Source organism: Schistocerca nitens, chromosome 10 (genome assembly GCF_023898315.1).
Source record: "Schistocerca nitens isolate TAMUIC-IGC-003100 chromosome 10, iqSchNite1.1, whole genome shotgun sequence".
Taxonomy (NCBI): domain Eukaryota; kingdom Metazoa; phylum Arthropoda; class Insecta; order Orthoptera; family Acrididae; genus Schistocerca; species Schistocerca nitens.
The window spans coordinates 47,432,369-47,454,629 of record NC_064623.1 but is presented as its reverse complement, the minus strand read 5'-3'; the positions used below and the strand labels follow the sequence as shown (position 1 = coordinate 47,454,629).

At 38.1% G+C, this 22,261-nt stretch overlaps 1 protein-coding gene across 1 annotated transcript in view; it reads left to right on the top strand.

Annotated features, from left to right (window-relative positions):
- Nucleotides 1-2,081: 2,081 nt before the first annotated feature.
- Nucleotides 2,082-22,261, top strand: part of LOC126210184 (smad nuclear-interacting protein 1) — a 30,602-nt gene continuing 10,422 nt past the window's right edge. Inside the window, exons 1-4 of the mRNA XM_049939348.1 lie at nt 2,082-2,213; nt 2,567-3,189; nt 11,351-11,626; nt 20,781-21,129. Coding sequence (XP_049795305.1) covers nt 2,196-2,213; nt 2,567-3,189; nt 11,351-11,626; nt 20,781-21,129 — 1,266 coding nt within the window. The 5' untranslated portion in view covers nt 2,082-2,195. The remainder of the gene's footprint in view (nt 2,214-2,566; nt 3,190-11,350; nt 11,627-20,780; nt 21,130-22,261) is intronic.

Genomic DNA, 22,261 nt, shown 5'->3' with positions numbered 1-22,261 from the left:
ACCTACGAGGGCGTAAGTCAGGGAAGTGCAGTAGCAGGTATGCTGTTCATTTTTGGAACACAACCTACTGCCAGCTTAGAGACAGAAGTGATGACACTTTCTGCAGGACCTGACCATTATTTTGCAGGGCAATGCTCAGGCACGTACTGTATTTGACTGATGCGGCTGCACTCCCCTGACTTAAGCTCGCTTAAGTTCAACTCGATTTCTAAACTGAAGGAAATACTTCACGGCATTCGCTTCAGAACTGCTAAAAATTCGTCAGGCAATAGACCGCGCCGCTCGAACTGTCAACACAACTGGAACTGCTAAGAGTATCCTACGAGTTCCACATCGCTGGCAACGTGTTATACACAATGATGCTAACTAATTTAGAGGTCAGCAAAATTTTGAAACACTTATCTATTTTGTACGAGTTGTAAATAAATAGTTGCCACTATTTAAGTTCCAACCCTCGTACTTCAGTACCTGTGTCACACTCTACCACAGATTAAACAAACCTATGGCCATTCGTGCTGCCCTTCTCTGTATACTTCAGTATCCCTGTTAGTCCTATCTGGTAGGAGTCCCAGACACTTGAGCAAGATTCTAGAACAGATTGCACGAGTGATTTGAAAGCAATCTCTTTTGTAGACTGATCGAACTTCCCCAGAATGCTACCATAAACTGAAGTCTACCACATGTTTTACCCACTTTTACCATTAATATTGTCTGCAAGGTCATTAATATAAAGATGAACAGCAAGAGTCCCAACATACTTCTTGGGGGCACGATGACTCTCCAGCCAAGATAACATGCTGTGTCCTCCGTACCAAAAATTCCGCAGTCCAGTCACAAATTTCATTTGATACCGCATATGGTCGTACTTTCGACATTACGCGTTGGTATGGTACTGAGTCAAACGTTTCTCGGAAATCAAGAAATACTGCACCTTCCTGGTTGCCTTCCTCTAAAGCTTTCAGTATGTCATGTGAGAAAAGTGGAAGTTGGGTTTCACGTGACCGATGTTTCCAAAATCCATGCTGCTTGGCATTGAGGAGGTCATTCTGTTCAAGATACCTCATTATGTGTGAGCTCATAATATTTTCTAATATTTCTGCAACAAATCGATGTCACGGATATTGGACGGTAGTTTTGTGGATCACTTCTACCACCCTTCCTGTAAACGGGCGTGACCTGTGCCTTATTTCAAGAACTGGGCATGGTTTTTTGTTCGAGTAACATACGACAGATTATAGTTAGAAGAGGGGGTAACTCAGCCACAAATTCAGTTTAGAATCTGACTGGAATTCCATCGGGGCCACAAGTTTTGTTCAGTGTTGACGATTTCAACTGTTTCTCAGCACCACTCAAACTAATATTTATTTCATTCATTCGTTTAATGGCACAATGATTAAATTGGAGCAATCCTCTTGGGTTTCCCTTTATAAAGGAACATTTGAAAATTGAGTTAAGCAGAAAACGGAATTCAACATTTCAGCTTTCGCTTTGCTACCCTCAGTTTCAGTTCCTATCTCACTCATTGGGACAGGACACTAACTTTGGTGCCACTACTAGCCTTTACATATGACCAGAATTTCCTTGGGTTTTATGAAATATCATGTGACGGTATTCTGCACGGTTGTCATTGAAGGCATCACCCATTGCTCTCTTGACAGTTAAACGCGTTTCCTTCAGCATCTCTTTGTGTATAGGCGTATGCTTTGTTTTACACCTATCATGCAATAATCACTGTTTCTTTAGGTGTTTCTTTACAGTGACTGTATACTCTGGAGGTTCCTTCCTGTTATGAACTGTTTGTTGCACGTTGTCTACATCTATCCAGTGCATGGTCAGTTATTCTTTTAAACTTGAGCCGAGTTCCTCTACATAAAAATACGGTAATTTCATCGATATTGCCATAAAATAAATACCTGAAATACGAGGAGCCTAAGTAAACGGAAAATATACAATCTAAAGTTAATTACAGTATACTTAATAGCAGATAATGAGGGAGTATTTTGTGGAAGCAACCGCTCGTTTCGGCAGGAAACGAGAAGTTATGGATAGGTTGGCAACACTGTCGTGTAACCAACGTGACGCCAGTGATTGCTTCTGTTTCTGACGTAGGGGGAAGGAAGTAAGTTGTTAAGTAATGTTTTGAGAAGAAAATTTAACGTGTTCTTGTTATGAGCTTTTGAAATTGATAAAGCTCAATGCGGATTGTTCACCAGGTAATGTATCAGGTTCTAAAAAAAATCTATGTGAAATTGTATGAATACTGTGTGAAATACCATCCTAACCTAGATTTCAAGGAAGTGTTCGTCCATCGATGGGACTCGTGACCTCCATATTCGTTAACGGTATTTTTTTTCGCCTCCGTGGAGCAATTGGTTTTAAAGTAATATAATGTACATCAACAAAAGTTTACAGTGATTTTTTGTTAGTGTTTTTTGTTAGTGTAGTTTGTTATAGATTCTCCTGTTCACTGAAAAATCATTTCTTGGGTTCCAGTTTAGTGACTTTTAATATTATTTTTTTACATACATTGGAAATGTATGTAGTCACAAAATGATTGTGTTTACAGGACGACAGCAGAAATATGAAAAGTGAAGTCCGCAAAAGTCACCACCATAGTCGTCATCGCCATCATGAGCGCCATTCTAAACATAAACGACGGCAGGAGAGTTCATCGAAAACCGCCACTGATGACGCATCCCCAGCTCCTGTTCCGTCAGATACGTCTGGAAGTGAGAGATGTTTTCCTGTTGCCAAGGACCAATGTGGTGCTAGTGGCAGTGAATCTCCCGAAAACGTTGCACGGAAACGGCGACAAAGGGACGGTGAAAACACGCGTTGTGATGTGATGACAATTTCAATTAGTGACACTGATAACGACGCAGAAGGAGATGAAGAGAAAGCCAAGAGAAGAAAGAAGCACAGGCATAAAGAAAAAAAGAAGAGAAAACATTGCAGGAAACATAGGCTGGACGACGATCACACAGCTAATCATTTAAGTGAATCGCGAAGGAAACGTGATGGGGAAACTGATAATGATCATTCGCCTGATCATCAGCATGAACAACAACAGATGCTAGTGAGAGTGAAACAGGAGCCACTAAGCAGTGATGAAGAGACAAGACGCCGTCAAAGAGCAAAGGACCTGAAACAATCAGCAGACGTTAACGACAGGAACTGGCATTCCAACAGGTAGACGTAGTTCTTGCATTCTTATCTTAGTAGGACTTACAACAAAAATGCATAATGTATTTAATGTGTTGTACGTTACTGAGTGAGGTGATCTCAAAGTGTGGAGTCTTTCATAAAAACAAACATGTAGGTGTAGAGTTTCACCATAAATACATATGATTATGTTAATGTAATTTATCACACATGATTAATATAAGCAGCATAGTTAGACATTGTGTGTGTGTGGCAGCAGTATTACTGTTGACAATACATATTTGTTATTTTAGGTATTTCCCAATATTTAATTATATAAGTGTGTTTCTTAAGCAGTTGGTACATAAAATGTTGTTTCGCAGTAAAATTGAATATCATTGCTGTTCCTAAAAATTACACCAGGGAACATAATTGTCGATTTTACTTTTGTAAGATTTCACTCAATTCTCTGGGGTCGTCATTTAAAGAGAAAATCACACTTCTTTTTTTCTTTAAAAAACAGGGTTTCTATCTTTATGACCTTGATATTGTTAGAAAGGTAACTGCATAATTGTGTTCTACTCTGAAAGACACTTTCTGATGAGCAAATGTTTTGACATGGATGACATGAATGTTATTGCAATTTCTTGTTCTCTGTGCACAGGGCTGTTGTGGTTATATGAATTGGAGATTCCTGGGTAGGCTTATTTTCATAGAAAGGCCATTGCTTTGTGTGTGCAGGCATGGAGGGTTCAGTATCATTTGTGTTGTGGATGCAAGTTGTATGTAACATTTATAATATGTGATGCTGGCAACCGTACAAAAATTGAGAACACATACGTAAAGTTTCATGCACGTTTAGCATATGTGATGCAGCAAAGCTGTGTGTCCATATAGGTTGTAAATGTCAGACAGCAACATAATTATCTGGTTCTAACAAATAGGCCTGTATTGCCTAGATTTGTAGTCGAAGAAAAAAAAAAGCGGGGGGGGGGGGGGGGCGCCTTCACTGTAACTTTGCTAGAGGGACTGGTGGGACAAATACTGTGTTAAAATATAACTTCCTCCCTACCCACATCTCCTTTTAAAGGTTACCAATTTGGTGTTTTGGAAATCTGACATTACTAATTGGTTTTGGTAGTCTTATATTCTGAACACAATTGGCATTGTGTATGTTAATTTCATAGTTGCAATAATTACTTTACTTTCATACAAGCCTGCTCCAACATCCAACTGTTGTTACATTTACACTGTTTACATAATCCATTCTTGTGTGGCAGATATTTCTTTCTTGACTCTATATGTGGCAAAATGTTCTCTCTGTTGAACCTGAGTTTTGCCCACATACAGCTACAAAGTTGTGGACAATGAAATCTATTTGTCAGCATTGTGTAACCTACTTTGTTACTAAGACATCATACAGACAGGGAAGGTTTTAGGAGGGGATATTTTTGTTAATAGTATATGAAGAACTTGATATTTTCAAGCTATAGAAAATAGAGATTTTCAGTGGGGATATAAATATAGCTATAGCTTTATAAAAATATAATTGTCTTGTCAAATCATTGGCTTTGCCTACTCGCATCGAAACTATTGGCTTCCGACCTAACTGAGACCTGTGGCTGTACGGAGATCTCACTGGCACCAGAAACTAAGGGTCAACTGAAAACTGTGCCCCCACCCATTGGCTTGGACCTGAGATACAACTGTTGTCTTGTGTGATTTCATTGTTGTGTGGCTTATTTGAAATGGATCTTATTTGCAGAGCACCTGTTGGAGTAAAGTGGTGGCGCATTCTAGTGTGAGATGTGTCTGTTCCTAAATTGTTTGTAGGTGGTGTTGGTGTGGCATTGGACTTAGTTCTATGTGTTACTCAGTGTTTTGGGAAGGAGTTAAGTTATTGGCCACTGATTTGTTTTTGGTCTCAAGTTGTTATTTCATTGTGTTGTCCATGGTCTGAAATTTGATGTGATCGGTGGTGTTCTCTGTTGGTGTGTTTACTTGTTGTGTGTTAGGTGATGTTTTTGGTTTAGTTTGCGTGTGTGGCGTGTTTATAGGTGGCGTATTGTTGCTGTCGGTGGTTCTCTCTGGTGGTGTATTTATGGTTAGTGCGTTACGTGGCGTATGAGGTTCATTTGCGTGGTAGCATTGCACGTGTGTGGTATTGGTGGTGACTGATTTCAGCAGACTATTTTTCAGTGAGTTAACTATTTTGGTTTTGTTATGTCAACGTTATTGTAGGGTATTTTCTGTTCGGCGTGTGTCAATTTTGGTACATCACTTTGTTTATGTCTTTGGTAGGTATGGATATGACTGGCAAGGTCAAAAGTTTTCGGTTGTCGGCGATGATGAGGGACAGTGCATTGTCTCTAATAAAATTTCTTCAGCTATTCGGCCTGTTGGCTGAAGTCATGAAGTGTTCAGTGTGTTGTGAAGAAATGAGGCTTACTAAAGTTCCGGTGGCTCGGATTAGGGACGGCTATATGTGGAGATGTCGTAAGGATAGCAGGTCAAGGGAAGCGTTCAATTCCAATTTTGTTTTTGTAGGTGTTTCCTTTTGTGGTAGGATTCATTGTGGTGGTGGTGAAAGTTATGAGACTCAGTGTGGTATCGGTAGTTGCTGTTGACCTATATAGGTCAAGGGAAGTGTTCATTTCCAGTTTTGTTTTTTGTTGTGCTTTTTGAAGTAGTGATGATTGTGGACGTGCTTGTAGTTTTGGGCTTCATGGTTTGGTATCGGTAGTTGCTGTTGATCTATATAGGTCAAGGGAAATGTTCGATTCCAGTGGATATTGTTTTTAGTTGATTTTGGGAAGGTTGTGGTCGTTTTATTTTATCGTTTGGTTTAGTGACGTGTGTTTATTTTATTTTGTCCCCACCCAACAACCCCCTATTTCCCCCGATTGTCGTGTTAGTTTCAGTATAGTTTTGGAGGACTATGTGTTTGATGGGTTTTCGATCTATTTTTGTGTTTGGTGTCATGTTTACGTCATAGTCACGATATGGGAGTTTTTGTGAATTTTCGTTTCCACCATATTGGTGACATCATTGGTCAGAGCAGACGGGTGGAATCGAATGTTTCCGTAAACCCAGTTTTGTATGTGTGTTATGTTGTGCTATCCTAGATTTATTTGCCAGCTGGCTTTGTGTGGTATGTATCTTTTTATGGTATTTTTGTTCTTTATAGTCGGAACTGTAGTGTACTGGTTTTTGTACCTAATTTTGTTTGAGACGTGGGTATTGAAATTTACGTTAGAGTAGCTTTTTTATGGTTTTGGTTGGTTTTCGAAGTCTGTAGCATTGGATGCAAATTGAGTATGTTGTAGTTATTTTGGTCTGGTTAGGTTTTGGTAATAGTTGGGGTGTGTTGGTATTGTAGACTTCGTTTGACCTATAAGGGTTGAGTTAAATTTTTGATGCCTAGTTTTTGTAAGTTTTTTTGTTCCTGGTATGGTGGGCTTTTTGAGCTAAATAGGTCAAATGATATTTCCAATACCCACTTTTTCTGATTTTTCCATTAGGTTCATTTTTGCATGAACTCTTGTTTTGCTAAGTCTTCATTAGCTACTAGTATTGTCATGTATCTAGTTTGTTGGGTCAACAGAAACCTCCGATCTTACTCGTCGGCTTTGACCCGTGACGTAAGCGTGTTGTGGTGTGTGACGTCATTACGGCGCGGAGTTTTGTTTGTGATTGTGGCGTGTTTGTAGATGTCGTGGGGATGTTTGTCGTGCCCTCTGGTGGTGTGTTCATGGTTTACGTTTGTTTGGTTTGTTGGGGTCAGTTTGCTGTTGCTCAGTGGTGAGTGTTGTGTTTGTGGTTTTGAAGCGGAATTTGTATTAGTGAGTTAACGGTTTTGTGTGATGGTTAATGTAATGGTAATTGCTGTACGTCGTGGGAGTTTGTTATTGAGTGTATTCGGTTGTGGTTTTTTGTTCAGGAATGGATATGAAAGACCGCATGAATAGTGTTCGGTTGAGGGCGATGATGGGCGATATACCGTTAGACCTGATCAAGTTTCTACAGCTATTCGGATTAATTGCCGAAGTTGTAAAGTGCTCTCTTTGCCGTGTGTGTGTGTGTGTGTGTGTGTGTGTGTGTGTGTGTGTGAGATTGTGGTGGCTAATCTAGGTTGTGGGGCTGGAACTTTTTTGTGGTAAGTTCCATTTATATATATATATATATATATATATATATATATATATATATATATATATATATATATATATTTTTTTTTTTTTTTTTGGGTATAGGGAAGTGTTTCATTGAGATTTGTGGCTGTGAAGGTTGGTATTGGTATTCGTATTGGAAGATGTGTTTGAGATCATAGGTCATGGGTAGTGGTCAATATGGGATTGGTAACTGGTGTTGAGCTATATAGCTGGAGGGAAGTGTTAATCTCAATGTTTGGTGGAGTATGTCGATTTTTGTAATTGGAGATGAGATCGGGAGTTGCTGTTGAGCTATATAGGTCAAGGGAAGTGTTCGATCTCAATTTCTGGGATCGGGAGCTGCTGTAGATGTATGTAGGTTCAGGGAAGTGTTTGTTTGTTATGGTTTGTGGTGGTTTTTCATTTTTGTATTGGGTGTTGGGATCGGGAGATTCTGTTGAGCTATATAGGTCAAGGGAAGTGTTCGATCACAATTTATGGGATCGGGAGCTGCTGTAGTTGTATGTAGGTTAAGGGAAGTGTTTGTTTGCTTTGGTTAGTGGTGTTTTTTGAGTTTTGTATTGGGGGATGGGATCGGGAGATTCTGTTGAGCTATATAGGTCAAGGGAAGTGTTCGATCCCAATTTATGGGATCGTGAGCTGCTGTAGATGTATGTAGGTTTAAGGGAAATGTTTGTTTGCTATGGTTTTGTTTTTTTTTTTTTTTTTTATTTATTTATTTTTGTATTGGTGGATGGGATCGGGAGATTCTGTTGAGCTATATAGGTCAAGGGAAGTGTTCGATCCTAATTTATGGGATCGGGAGCTGTTGTAGATGTATGTAGGTTTAAGGGAAGTGTTTTTTGAGTTTTGTATCGGGGGATGTGATCGGGAGGTTCTGTTGAGCTATATAGGTCAAGGGAAGTGTTCGATCCTAATTTATGGAATCGGGAGTTACTGTAGATCTATGTTGGTCAAGGGAAGTGTCTGATTCTGGATAAGAATGTGTTTTTTTTGGTATTTGGTCAGTTTCGTGATGTTGATTTTTTTCGTCGTTTTGCGTGGTTTTGTATGGCGGTCGGTGGCTACATTTGTGTATATTTAGTTTCTCCCCACCCAAAAACCCCCAATTTCCCACGCTTGTCCCGTTAGAGTCATTAGGATTTTTGTGAAACCTGTGTATTTCAGTGTTTATGATACGTATGCAATGTTTTTATATCCGCCATATTGGAATTGTCGTTTATGGTCGTTTCCGCCGTATTTGTGACGTCATGGGTCAAAGCCGACGGGTAAGATCGGACGCTTCTGTATTTCCAGTTTGTTCCCACACAAAAACCCCTATTTTCTGCATTTGCCCTATTAGTTTCATGTTATTCCTACAGTTATTTTTTGTGTTTGTGTCTGATCGAATGCATAATGTGTAATGTCCTGGTTGTCATATTGTGTAAGCTTTAAGGAATGGTGGTCCACCATCTTGGTGACATCACGACTGAAAACCGTGTGGTACTGCAATTTTCAGTAATGTCCAAACTACGTACTGAAATGCTGACGGTGATTTTATGATACAGTACTTGGATCAGAATATCAAAGTGATTGGCAACAAAGCACAGTATTGTGTGGAAGGGGGCGATTTTGTTGGGTCACAGTGTGCAATGACCCTAGTGGCAACAGCTGTAAAAATCCATACCAACTGTCTTGTCGGGTTCCCTGTTAACATGCAATGAAAATCCACTCTACAACATCATAATAATATTATCTCATAATATATTTACATGGTCTCTTACAATAATCAGTATGATTCAAATTTAGTTGGTGTATTCGTAATGATAGCAGTGCTCGAATGGATCTGAATTCTTCATGTGAACACAATAAGTAACAACTTTAAAACAATATAAACTGCTTAAGCACATACTAATCACTGTATAGTCCTTGCAGTATCTTGTACTTGTGCAGAGTGTTATTTCTGTATAGTGAAATGACATTTGTAATCTAACCATGGTAGATGCCCCTCACTCGGAATATGAAACAAAAGCTGTGTCTACAAACACTGAAGAAAAACAGAATACAGTGAAGGGTATGTACCTCTTACGTCAGATGCTACATCTGTAATATTGCCATTATCAGTACTCTGATATGTGGAAGAGCCATTGGAATTGCCCAAGGATGTAATTGCATCTTCGATATTATTGTCTGAACGCACTTTGCTTCATCAACAACTGTTTCTGTGTTGCATAAAACATTACTCCATTTCCATAGCATTATTTGTGCCATTGCTTCCCCCAACAGTTTCTGAATTTCTGCTAGAGTGATGGTGGGTTTTTTTTTTTTTTTTTTTTTTTTTTTTTTTTTTTTTTTTTTTTTTTGCCATTACTGGAGCTTCATCTTTAATAACTGCAGATATGGGGCATTAACAATTATGGTAGCATAACTTCTGATTTGTTTTCAAATAGTTGCCTTTTTAAAATACTGCAGAATACTGTAGTGAGTCATCTCCCCATGGCAGTTGCTTGATTTCCCCGATTTGTAAACTGTAAAACAGTTCAGTGCAAAACCAGAGAAAGTCCCAGCATACGAAACAGTCATCATAGTGCCATTGCCACGGGAATAGGAGTACTTCCACATATATCGTCATCTCTCCATGTTCTCTAATGGAATGATTGGTGTTTAGCCATTTGTGATCAAGCTACTCAGTGTCTTCAGATTGTACCTTGACAATGTCTCCTAAAATTCAACTATGTCACTTAGCTCTATTTTATAATTTTGGATCTATTAATTTATTTTTACCGGAAACCGAGGGTTGTGAAACATAAATTTTTGCTGCCACTGATAAATCCTTCTTGCGTAGAGTAAGGTACAGATATTTTTCTATGATTCGATGTTCTTTTCTCTGACAATGCTAATATTTGTGTCGATGAGCAGTATCTTGCTAGAGTGAGTCTGTTGCTCATTGTTCTCGCTTACTATTTTTAGCTTAGATGAAACAGCCACTTCCTGTTCTGCACAGTATTTCTGTTTGCAAGCTTTCTCAATAGTTTTTTTATGAATCTTCGAAGAATATGCAGTTTTTTCAACTACCTTCATTAGAAGTAGTAGGCACAGTTTCTATTTTCCTTAGGAAGTGAAGAATTTTGCTCCAGACACCTCTGTTGTTAATGATTGTATAATCTATGTAGTTAAGCAAAGATACTTTCACCTTAAAAAAATTGTGCCCATAATAATAGAAATAGTAGAAACATTAAGAAATAAATATGAAGAAAATAATATAAAATTGTGATCCAGCTTTGCAGTCAGGTGCCTTTGCTGTAAACTTTTAACTGTTGCAGAATGTTTCACAGAAAACCAATAATCCTATAATTTTTCTTAACAACACAAGAGCAAGAGAGAATTTCAGTTTGAAAGCAGACATCCTGGAGACCAGTGTATTTAGAGTATGTGGCAAACACCATGCCTTGTGTTTTGTGTAAAACAGTTCATTTCCTGTGTTATTGGTCAGAGAGAGCTGCAGGTAACAGCACTTAGGTCGTGTTACTTGACTTCAGAAAAGCCTCCAGTAAAATTTAATATTTCCAGTTAGAAAATTAAATATTACGTATAGCAAGAAATAGGCGTAGGGAATTTGTCTTACTAGACACTTGTAAGTCGGATTTCATTAAATTGAAGGACTGGAAATACTTGTTATGAACTTGCCAGATAAAAGTTTTCGTTTTTAATGCTTGAAATTCAATCTCCAGCATCATTACAAAGCTAAAAAGTTCTCAAAGAATGTATTGGCATTTTAGAAATGATTTTGCTAGTCAAGTATAATATACTCCACTTTCTAGATTATATTATGTATGCTTATACCTGATATTCAGTCATGTTATGGCAACAGCTTACAATGTTGTAAATCTGACCTGATTATTATTTTGCAATTTTCCTGATCTCTGATCATTTTGCAGTTTTCCACATTCAGTGTCTTCTATGCTGTGCTGATCTTGATACATTTTTGTGGCATTTAGTGTTCATAGAATCTGTTGTTCTTTAAATTTTTATTCTAAAATTTAATTCACATTTCACAGCAGTCACAACAATTTGAGGCCAGACCATCGTATAAAGGAGGAACCCCGTGATCGCTCTAGTTCTGGTGAGCGAAAGCCCCACCCAGAGCTACTTAGACGTGTTAAGCCAGAGAGGAGGAATGGAACCAGTGAAGATCACCGCAGACACCGAGATCGGAGGAATGGCCGGGTGAACGGTGAATCGTCATCATCCGTAAAGACTGAAAGGGATGATGATTCTCGTTCGAGGAGCAGGACCAGAAGACGGAGGAACGATGAACAGGAGGAGCGATCCAGGTGAGTGACTGACTGACTGGGGGAGAGGTGACACAGTGGAATCACATTTGTTAAGTTTTTCAAACAGTTGAAAGTGCTTGATTGAAAAACAATAATATGAGTGTGTGCATTGGCATGGTGAGGACTGGGTAGAGTTGCTAAGGGCAGTTTCGGGAGGCTGTGTTGGGGATAAGGGCAAAAGACCAGTGGGAATGTTGGTGGAGTAAAAAGTGTGTGTACTGCTGGAGTGGGTGGAAGACCGGGACGGGACTAGTGGAGTTAGAGGCCAGGGTCTATAGGAATGAGAGATATGTTGCAGGGAGAGAACGTACTTGCACAGTTCACCCATTTAGGACCAAAGAAACGTAACTCTAAAAACAGTATTTTAAGATAATTCTTTTTAAAGGTTTTTGTCCAAAAACCTGAGTAATTTCTAATAATTTTTCACAAACCTTCTATGGTAAATAAATAGTATACTTCATTGACTGTTGTTTTCTAATAGGTGTTACATATTCTAGTCACTAGGTGGACACTAATGCAATATTTTATGAAGTTACCCACATAGTTACGTTTGTCCTATCCTTAGCTTAAAGGCTGCTGCTGTATAACATATGAAAGTCAAAAAAATAATACATAGCTTTAAGCAATGTTATCATTTGATAGATTACTGAAGTTGTATTAATAATGTCTTTATAAATACAGATTACATGAAATGAGCTATGGGAATGTGTGTCACGGCTATTCAGTGAGTGCTATAAGCAAGAGAACTGTGATGGAGAATACATAAAAGCCATTAATATTTTCACTTTGTATTATTTGTCTGCAGTCACATTGAACTTACGAGAAATAATTTACAGGTAACAGAAATGATATTCCTGTTTTTTAATCTTCACATAACAAACATAGGAAAAACCATTTTAGCGAAACACAGTGCTCCCTCACACTTGTTTTTCTGTTTGTGGATTACTGTTTCAAAAATAATACAACACAGACATTTAAACTAGCTAAAATTAGTGGTTTCATGAAATAGCTAATGTGATGAACTAGGAACAGTAATAAGGGATACAAAAAACAGAGAATAAACATGAAGTCTATTCCTGTGATTCCTCCATGTTTTCCTCATTTTCTAAATCGTTAACAGCATTGAGTCCTTGGTATAATGTGTGATACATAAATCTATAAGATCTTTTTTCTTTATGTATGCAGAGAAGATTGTCATATGCTGGGCAGATAGTATTATCTTTAGGTCCTGAATTCGAAGAATTTCGTAGGCCAGGTCTCTTCTTGGTGTGCAAAACTTGAAAGTCATAATGATCGTAGGAGTACTTGAAAAACATGGTGTCACGCTGTTCTTTCGTATTTTGCATCCAATCAATCTTAAGTCATTTCACAGTTTCTCCATTTTCAGCAGTTTTCCTATTCTGAATTATTTTCTTCTGAAGCTGGTTGAAATCTAAAATTTGAGTGTTACCCATCTTTGTCACTCTGTACTTGTTGAGTTCATTCTTAAAATTGTACACCAGCCAATGCGACCAGAAACATCTATGTGTTTTCATTTTCTTTCGATGCTCGCAAACACTGAGTCTTCCATTTGTGAATATAAAGGCTCAAAAAAGCATTGGTCGATAGTTGGAATGTCCGTTGCATTTGCTGCTTGCAAACACGTAGTGCTCATGTTGGCATTCCTGTTCTGGCCCCCACATGTATCGGAAAACAAGGTTATCGATTTTTTAGTGCATATTTTTTTCAAAAAAATCCCACAGAAATGAAGCCACCTTTATGTACCCCATTTTTGCTGTTGTCTCGTCCCACATGTAGCAATTAGTTTTCTTTTCTCCTATATTAAGAACTGTGAGATTGTACATGGAGAGTCTTCTTTTATAGAATACTGCCTTTTCATTCACTTACGGGCAGTAAAGCACAGCTTGTAAGTGAGATTCAGCTAGCTAAGATTCGCCTTTTCTTGCACTTTCTTTCTTAATGTTCTTAAAATCCCTTGCCATTTCTTTCCTTTTCTTCAAATGCTCTTCCTGTTCCCTTTTAAAATCTTTGTCTTCCTTTTCCTCGGCCAGGTGTGAAAACTTTAAACATTTATCACACACATCTTTTTGTGGGCTGTGGAATTTCAGATTAAACTCCTTTGTGATTATCTCCCCATACCATCATAATTTATTGACTGTCTTTCCTTCCTCATAGCATTGTACCCGATATAACTCATACATTATCTTAATACTCATATTGGCAGGTAAATAATCTGCTGTACATTATTTCCTCTTGTAATGAGAAGGAAGGGCAGGAAAACTTTTTTAACGTGTTTCCTTATAGCCTCTTTACTTTCTTCTGCTCTCTTTATATCTGGTTCACGACACCCTCTTCACTCTTTCTCAATTATGTGATGTTCATCTCTCTTTTTAATAGCATTCCTTACAAAGGTTTCAGAAATGTCAAAAGTCTTGAGAAAAAACTGCATACACACTTGAATCTTATCAGAACCCTTTAGTAAATATAATTTCTTGGTCCTCTTCCTTCGTGAGTTATCCGATTTTTGTCCTCGCACCTTTTTTCTCTTTGTCTTCCACTAACTTACTTAGGTACTGCCTTTGTAGCTCAACTGATCCAAGTTCCCAGTAAGCTCTATGGATATTTTGTCAGTCTTGCTCAGTAAACTTATTGCTGAACTGTTTTGGACACCTAGAGCAATCTTTCCGCTTCACATTTCTTGCAGGAACTTCACAATTCTTCATAAAAATACATGCTCTACCCTGCTGTCAATTGATTTTTCTTTGATTTCTTTTCCATTCCTCTTCAACTGCTACCATTTTTCGTTTTCTTGTTTTGTTTCTCAATACCAGCGTAGGCATCTGCAGTATCCCCGTCCTGATTGTGATGATTTACTTGTGCACTAGTTGCATCCTCAGCAGTTTTTGTGACCTTCTTTACAAGGGACATTGTATGCTCAACACTGCTGTCTGTAACAATAACATGACAGGTATTCAGAGAAAGGGGGGAAAAATCACTGAAACTGCTATAGTGTCTAGTAATTGTTTGGCTTCCCACCAGAATCTATAGTGTTGTCCTGTTTGTAGGATGAATCATCATCTGTATCTGAACCAATGAATGTCCTGAGCATCTCCACATCACGTTCTTCCTCAGCTATGAATATAAATAATAATGTCAACACCACTAATAGCTATAATAATACTAGTAATTATTATTATTATTTTCGATTATTCCCATTTAAGAGAGTGTTTGAACTTGAAATTCCTTTATGATGATTGTTTGCGTTTTTTCTGAGCCCAAATTTTCTTCATGTGTTCACTGTGTTGCTTCTTTCGCTCCGCTGTCCATTTGCATCTTGGTCTCTTCTGTGTTTTGGTGTCAAATTTATGTTTTTTGATGATGTTCCTGAATTCAGTTCTATTTTCTGCATCGTTTACTGTTATGTGTGCTTGTCTGAGGTCCTCTTCAACTTCTTTTATCCATTTTGTTTTTCCCCTGCCTGAGTTGATGACTTCAAGAATTCGCTTCGAAATTCTGTTTCCATTCATCCTGTGGATATGTCTGTAGAACTGCATTCTTCTTTTCCTTATTGTATCCGTAATCATGTCTGTGTATTTATATAATTCTGATGTTGGTCTCTTCTTCCAGATTCCTTGCTCTTGTATCGGGCCAAAAATTTTCCTGAGAATTTTCCTTTCTTGTTTCTCTATTTCTTTGATTTTAGTTTGCCCACCTATTTGTGTTGTTTCAGATGCCTACAGTGCCTCCGGAAGTACGACAGTGTTGTAGTGCCTCAATTTTGCGTTAATGGATATGGACTTCTTGTTATAATAGTTCCATGTGAGTTTATATGCTTTCTGTAGTTTTTTTATTCTTTCCTCATTGGCCTTTAGGTTGATCCCTGATGGCTGGATTTCTCCCAGGTACTTAAAAAGTGGTACTTGTATGATTTTCCCATGGGTTGTCACAATAGGCAATTTGTCGTGTGGCATTCTTTTATGTACTGGGTTTTCTCATACGAAATTTGCAGGCCACTTCTTTGTGGAATTTCGTGTAACTTCTCTATGGCGTTAGTGGCTTCTTTTCTATTATTTGTGAGGATTGCAAGGTCATCTGCAAAAGCTAAACACTTCACATTGAATCTCTTATCTTTTCTAATGCCAATTTGGATTCCTTTGACTTCTTTTTACCATGTCCTGATAATTTTTTCAAGAATGATATTAAAGAGTAATGGCGAAAGTCCGTCACCCTGTCGCACTCCAGTTTGGATTTCAAATGGTTCCGAGATAACCTTGGAGACCGTGTCAGTTAATGTTTCCCGAATGATTGCTCTTGTCTTTCAGAGCACTACTCTTGTCTATTGAGTCGTAGGCCTTTTTAAAATCTGCAAAAGTGACCACTGTGTTTCGGGTGTTTCTCATCTGGAGAATCATTTTCAGATTGCATATCTGCTCTATGCATGATCGTCCCTTGCGAAAACCAGCCTGGTATTCTCCTATTTGTGGGTCAGCTTGTTCTTCTAATCTAATCATGAGAACTTTTGATAGGATTTTATATGTGACCGGTACGAGTGAGATACCCCTGTAATTATTTGGTAATAATAATACTAGTAATTATTATTATTATTTCTCTTTCCTGTCTCAGACGTTATGTCTGGTTAGAAATGGAAAGCGACGCGGACCTTGATCAAGCGTGACTTCCTTTTAACTGTATGGTATATGTTACATTGCATTTAGGAACTTTTGGGTAACAGAACATGTATCAATAATTACAGATTTCTGTAGTAGTATATATACGTTTGGATGTAGCTGTATTGCGTTGATGTACTGGTGGATATTGTGTGGTATGACTCCTGGCAGTTGATAGTATAATTGGTATAATGTCAACTTTATCCTGATGCCACATGTCTTTGACTTCCTCAGCCAGTTGGATGTATTTTTCAATTTTTTTCTCCTGTTTTCTTCTGTATATTTGTTATATTGGGTATGGATATTTTGATTAGTTGTGTTAATTTCTTCTGTTCATTGGTGAGTATGATGTCAGGTTTGTTATGTGTTGTTGTTTTATCTGTTATAATGGTTCTGTTCCAGTATAATTTGTATTCTTCATTCTACAGTACATTTTGTGGTGCATACTTGTATGTGGGAACATGTTGTTTTATTAGTTTATGTTGTATGGCAAGTTGTTCATGTATTATTTTTGCTACATTGTCATGTCTCCTGGGGTATTCTGTATTTGCTAGTATTGTACGTCCGCTTGTGATGTGATCTACTGTTTCTATTTGTTGTTTGCATAGTCTGCATTTATCCGTTGTGGTATTGGGATCTTTAATAATATGCTTGCTGTAATATCTGGTGTTTATTGTTTGATCCTGAATTGCAATCATGAATCCTTCCGTCTCACTGTATATATCGCTTTTTCTTAACCAAGTGTTGGATGTGTCTTGATCGATGTGTGGCTGTGTTACATGATGCGGGTGCTTGCCATGTAGTGTTTCCTTTTTCCAATTTACTTTCTTCGTATCTGTTGATGTTACTTGATCAAAAGGGTTTATTATTATTATTATTATTATTATTATTATACTTACTACTGAAATATATACACCAAGAAACAGATTGTAATACTTACAAGATTCCATTAAATTCGTTCCTTCTCAGGCACATTTTCACCATCTTTCTTCCTGTCGACTCCATATTGCTCCTAATTGCTTTTAAACCCATTCACAACTGAAACAGTATTTATCTTCCTTGCCAGGAAGTCGCATTTCATTGTCGTCACAGAGCGACACTGTGTCTAAAGAGAAGTAGAGGGAAAAGCAACTTCTAACAGTTCTTTTAGGCTCAGAGAAACGCAAAGAGCTGTTCCGTTTCACAAATTAACTCTGTGTCCTGTGGTCTAAAACTGGATCAGCTGTTCTGTCTGTCTGATCCTTACTAATTTATTTTTTGAGCTTCTGTAAAGTTTGGAAGGTAGGAGACGAGGTGCTGGCAGAAGTAAAGCTATGAGGGTGTAGCACGAGTCGTGATTGGGTAGGTCAGTTGGCAGAGCACTTGCCCGCGAAAGGCAAAGATCCCGAGTTCGAGTTTCGGTCTGGCACATAGTTTTAATCTACCAGGAAATTTCATTATTATTATATTATTATTATTACCATCACCATAACTATCAGTGACAGCCATTGCAGTAGTTCAGATACTGTACGTATAAATTTATTATATCGTAGGCAGTATTAATTACTCACATAGCCACTTAAGACACTCAAATCATTTTAATATTGTTTCTCATATTAAAATTGCTATTTCTTAGGTACATATGATGTAGAAAGGGTACTGTACATGTGAAACCATGGCCTGATGTAAGAGAGGCCCAAATTAGATCAGGTTAAATAAATAAATAACTGCTAGTGAATGGTATGTGTACATTAGTGACCCAGCAACAAAACAGTAATCTTCAGTGAAAGACACCGTCATCTCCACAGCCCAAAAAATGTGACAAGTTCACAGCAACATCAAATTAATTCTAACTAATAATACATCTGTTTTTTAATGCAGTTTTCTGTAAGGATTTTTTCCATATGGTCAGACAGTCACAGGAAAGTTCTGCTATATTGAGTAGATTTACAGATGATGTTACACCAAACATTCTGAGGTAGGACAACAAAGACTGATTGCTGCATTATTTCTTTTTCTTACTGAAAATGAAAGGTTTAAATGGCAGCATTTTGGCTCCATAGAAGAGATTAAAGTGTAATCGGCCAACAGAATTTCAGCACTACCTCCATCAAGGGGAAAATCATCAGAAATGTTGCATATGAGGTCTGTTCAAAAAATTCTGGATTATTTGTAACATCGTGCCAATGATGTGTTGGAGTGAAATGTGGTTGGCATCCCTGCACATGCCTGTATTTAGTGTTTAACTGCCGGAAGTTTCATTTTTGTATATCTGTTAGTTATTTTTCGGTGCTGTATTGAGTAGAATGTTATGTTGCACATGGCAGAGTTAGAGGAGCAAGTCATCTGCATTAAATTTTGCATGAAACTCAAGAAAATCTTGAGACACACACCAAATGATGCAGGAAGCCTATGGTGATGAGTGTTTAAGCTGGATTTGGTGTTATGAATGGTTCACAAAGTTTAAAAATATCCAGACGGAAGTTGAAGATGACCTTCATTCAGGATGCCCTTTGATGTCTGTCCACATCACTAACTGTCTGAGAGATTGCAGAAGAATTTAACAATTCAGTAATATCATGCCATGAAATCCTGACAGAGCATCTTGGAAGGCATCATGTTGCCACCAAGTTTGTCCCATGGCTCATGAGTGAAGACAGACCTTCGCCTCACTGTCTGTGAAGAGCTTTTGGATCATACAAATGAGAACGAGATGTTCCTTGAGAGAATAATAACTGGTGTTGAGACGTGGTTATATGGTTTTGATGTTGAGACAATGGTTCATTCTTCATAATGGGTCAGGAAAGGTTTTCCTAGGCCAAAAATAGCTCTTCAGGTTAGGTCAAATGTCAAAGCCATGCTGATAATCGTCTTTGACTTTGGAGGATTAGTTAATCATGAATTCCTACCACAGGGACAAACTGTTAATGACACTATCCGGTATGTTGTGACACCTGCAAGAAAATGTGAGAAGGAAATGGCCTGAAACATGAGAGACAATTCATGGCTCTTGCATCATGATAATGCAGCTGCACATTCAGTCCTGTTGGTGCGTGACAAGTGCACAAAAAAATGAAATAACTGTGCTGCCTCATCCTCCATATTCTCCAGACCTGGCCCCTGCAGGCTTCCCCCCCCCCCCCCCCCCCCTTCCAAAAGTTGAAAATCCTGCTGAAAGACGAAGGTTTGTAACGATAGATGAGATAAAAGAAAATTCGCAGATGGTGCTTCACCGATCCCGCTAGAGACGTACCAAGACTGCTTCTGGAAGTGGAAACGGCTTTGGGAGCAGTATATCAATTGGGAGGAGAGTATTTTGGAGGAGACCATGCACAATAACTAAATGGTAAGCATAGAAAAATTTTGTGGGCAAAGTTCCGGAATTTTTTGAACAAACATCGTACAAGTGCATGGAGACAACCTTGATAGTGAATGGTGGAAATTAAGTTGTAGGTTTTGTAATTCTTGCAGGATATTCTCAGACATTTAGGGCAGCACCTTGTAAATGAACATACTCAGTGAATGATACAGAGAGACAGACTGAGGCAGTATCCGTTGTTTCCATTTAAAGACTCAGTTGGGAAGATTTTTGCGAGAAGTTAAAATAAAGAGCAATTACATAAAAGACAGCGATTACAGGTAATACTTGCACACATTTAGAAGTGAAGCTATTTTGGTTAACTATTGGCTGTATATTTATGTTTTGCCAGTAATGGTACACATTTTTGTCAAATAAAAAATAGCATTTTTTTTCTAAAAAGAACTTCCTGAGATGTGAGGAAACACATTAAATAAGGACAGTATTGTAAAACTTCATCCAGCATAAACTTTCTGTGCCAAGTCTTTCAATTACAGCAGATGGCTGCCCATTTGGAATTTCATCATGCCCATTAGTATGGCTATCAGTTGAACACTAATACTTTCTTGTTACTGTTCCATCCATTTATTGAGCTGTGAATCAATTTTGACTGCTTTTGCACACACAGAATGACTCACTGCTTATATTTCATGCTTAGGTATTCTCAACTATCTGAGGCATATTAGAATGCACAAACAAAATAAACAGGCGCAAATAGTTCAATTATTGTGTTCGTGGATAACCAGTGGATGTAGATACTCAGCACACTAGCCATTAGTGTTGCCTTTTTATTATTTTGAAGTAACATTGGAAAAAGTAGAGTTACACATCTAATAGTGCAGTTCAGTGATGATTGGGATGTAGTTGATAGTGTTAAGTAATGAGTCACCTTCTAGTTCATTTTCCAGTCACATCGAAGAAATGATATTTGTGCAATGATCATGCTTCTTCATTGCTCTCATCAATGAGAGAGATTCTTGAGACTGTCTTTGTAAGTAACACAAGACTGAAATGTAGAGCTTGTTTCTTCACATACAGAATAGCCATCACATTGTTTTGTGACATTTCTGCCAAGTGCAGAACAACCTTTTTATTGTATTAGTGAAAGCAGTTGTCAAATGAATGTAAAAGCATGCCATTTGCTTTCCAGGGACCATGTAGGTGATTCACGGGAAGGTCCTCGCCGAATAAAACGTGAGCGTCCCACCGAAGACGAGAGAGAGTACGAGTGGGGCAAGTCTGACAACAAACAGGCTGCAAATAACAACTCTGGAGGCCCTTCCTCAGCTGAGGATAAGAAGAAGCCAAACTTTGGCCTGTCGGGGAAACTGACAGAAGATGTCAATGTTTACAATGGTGTTGTTATCAAGTACAGCGAGCCTCCAGAAGCTCGCAAGCCGAAACGTCGGTGGCGATTTTACCCATTCAAAGGCGATGAGGCATTGCCCACACTGTACCTTCACAGACAGTCTGCATTCCTGATTGGCCGTGATAGAAAGGTTTGTATACTTGATGTGCCATTCTTTTTCTTAGTTGCAAAAGGCAAAAATATCAATTCCAGCTTCATGTATTATTGCAGTTATAAATCATTCCGTCACATCCATGAGTGTTTGTGATATGTTTTCCCACGGTTATGAAGAGTACACCGTAGGAATCACTCGGAGATGGTGCAGTAAAAACTGCAATGCTGACATCAATGCTGTATCATGTTGTGTTGTCATTGCAGTTTTGAGTGAATATAAGGTTATTTACATGAAAGTTACTGGTGATCAACTGAAGTGTTATGCTACAGTTATCACTGTATCGAGGAACTCCAAGACAGTGTTTTGAAATGCCAACCGATCGCGAAGTTTACTAACCACTGCAGACAATGGAAATAGTTATGAATTAAGTTTTCTGTATTTCCTAAGAAAAATGAAATGAAACAAAAACGGATAAATTTAAACCTTCATTCCCCTAATGTGTCCACATAAATTGGGTAATATTGAAAACTCAGCAATGTCATTAGCAAATGCAGTTTGATAAACTTTCAATGTATCATCTCAAAAATTTGCTGGAAAAAAAAGACCTAAAATGAAAACATTGAGTGGTCTTCAAGAAGCCGAGCGGTCTAAGGCGCTGGATTCGTGGACTGTGCGGCTGGTCCCGGCGGAGGTTTGAGTCCTCTCTCAGGCATGGGTGTAAGTGTTTGTCCTTAGGTTAATTTAGGCTAAGTAGTGTATAAGCTTAGGGACTGATGACCTTAGCAGCTAAGTCCCATAAGACTTCACACACATTTGAACATTTTTCTTCAAGAACACACTGATGCCGGTTTCATCTTTATGTGTTGCAGTTTGTGAGTTCAAGTGAACTGAATGAAATAAGAGATTGTGTGTGTCTTCGGTGTGCTCCTGCCTAAGTGTCAATCTTAAAGAAATTGTGAACTGATTGTCATTAATGCTTTCTGTACAAGTATTTGCAGTATTTTGAATTTAACCCTCTGAATGTAATTACTGACTGGCCAGTTTGTGTCACAGTAATTTTACAATTTTCTCAAATGAATTTTGATTTTGATACACTGTATATGTTATCAATGATAATATTTGTAAATTAGTTGGTAAATGACTCGAGGATCATCCTTCTGTAAACATA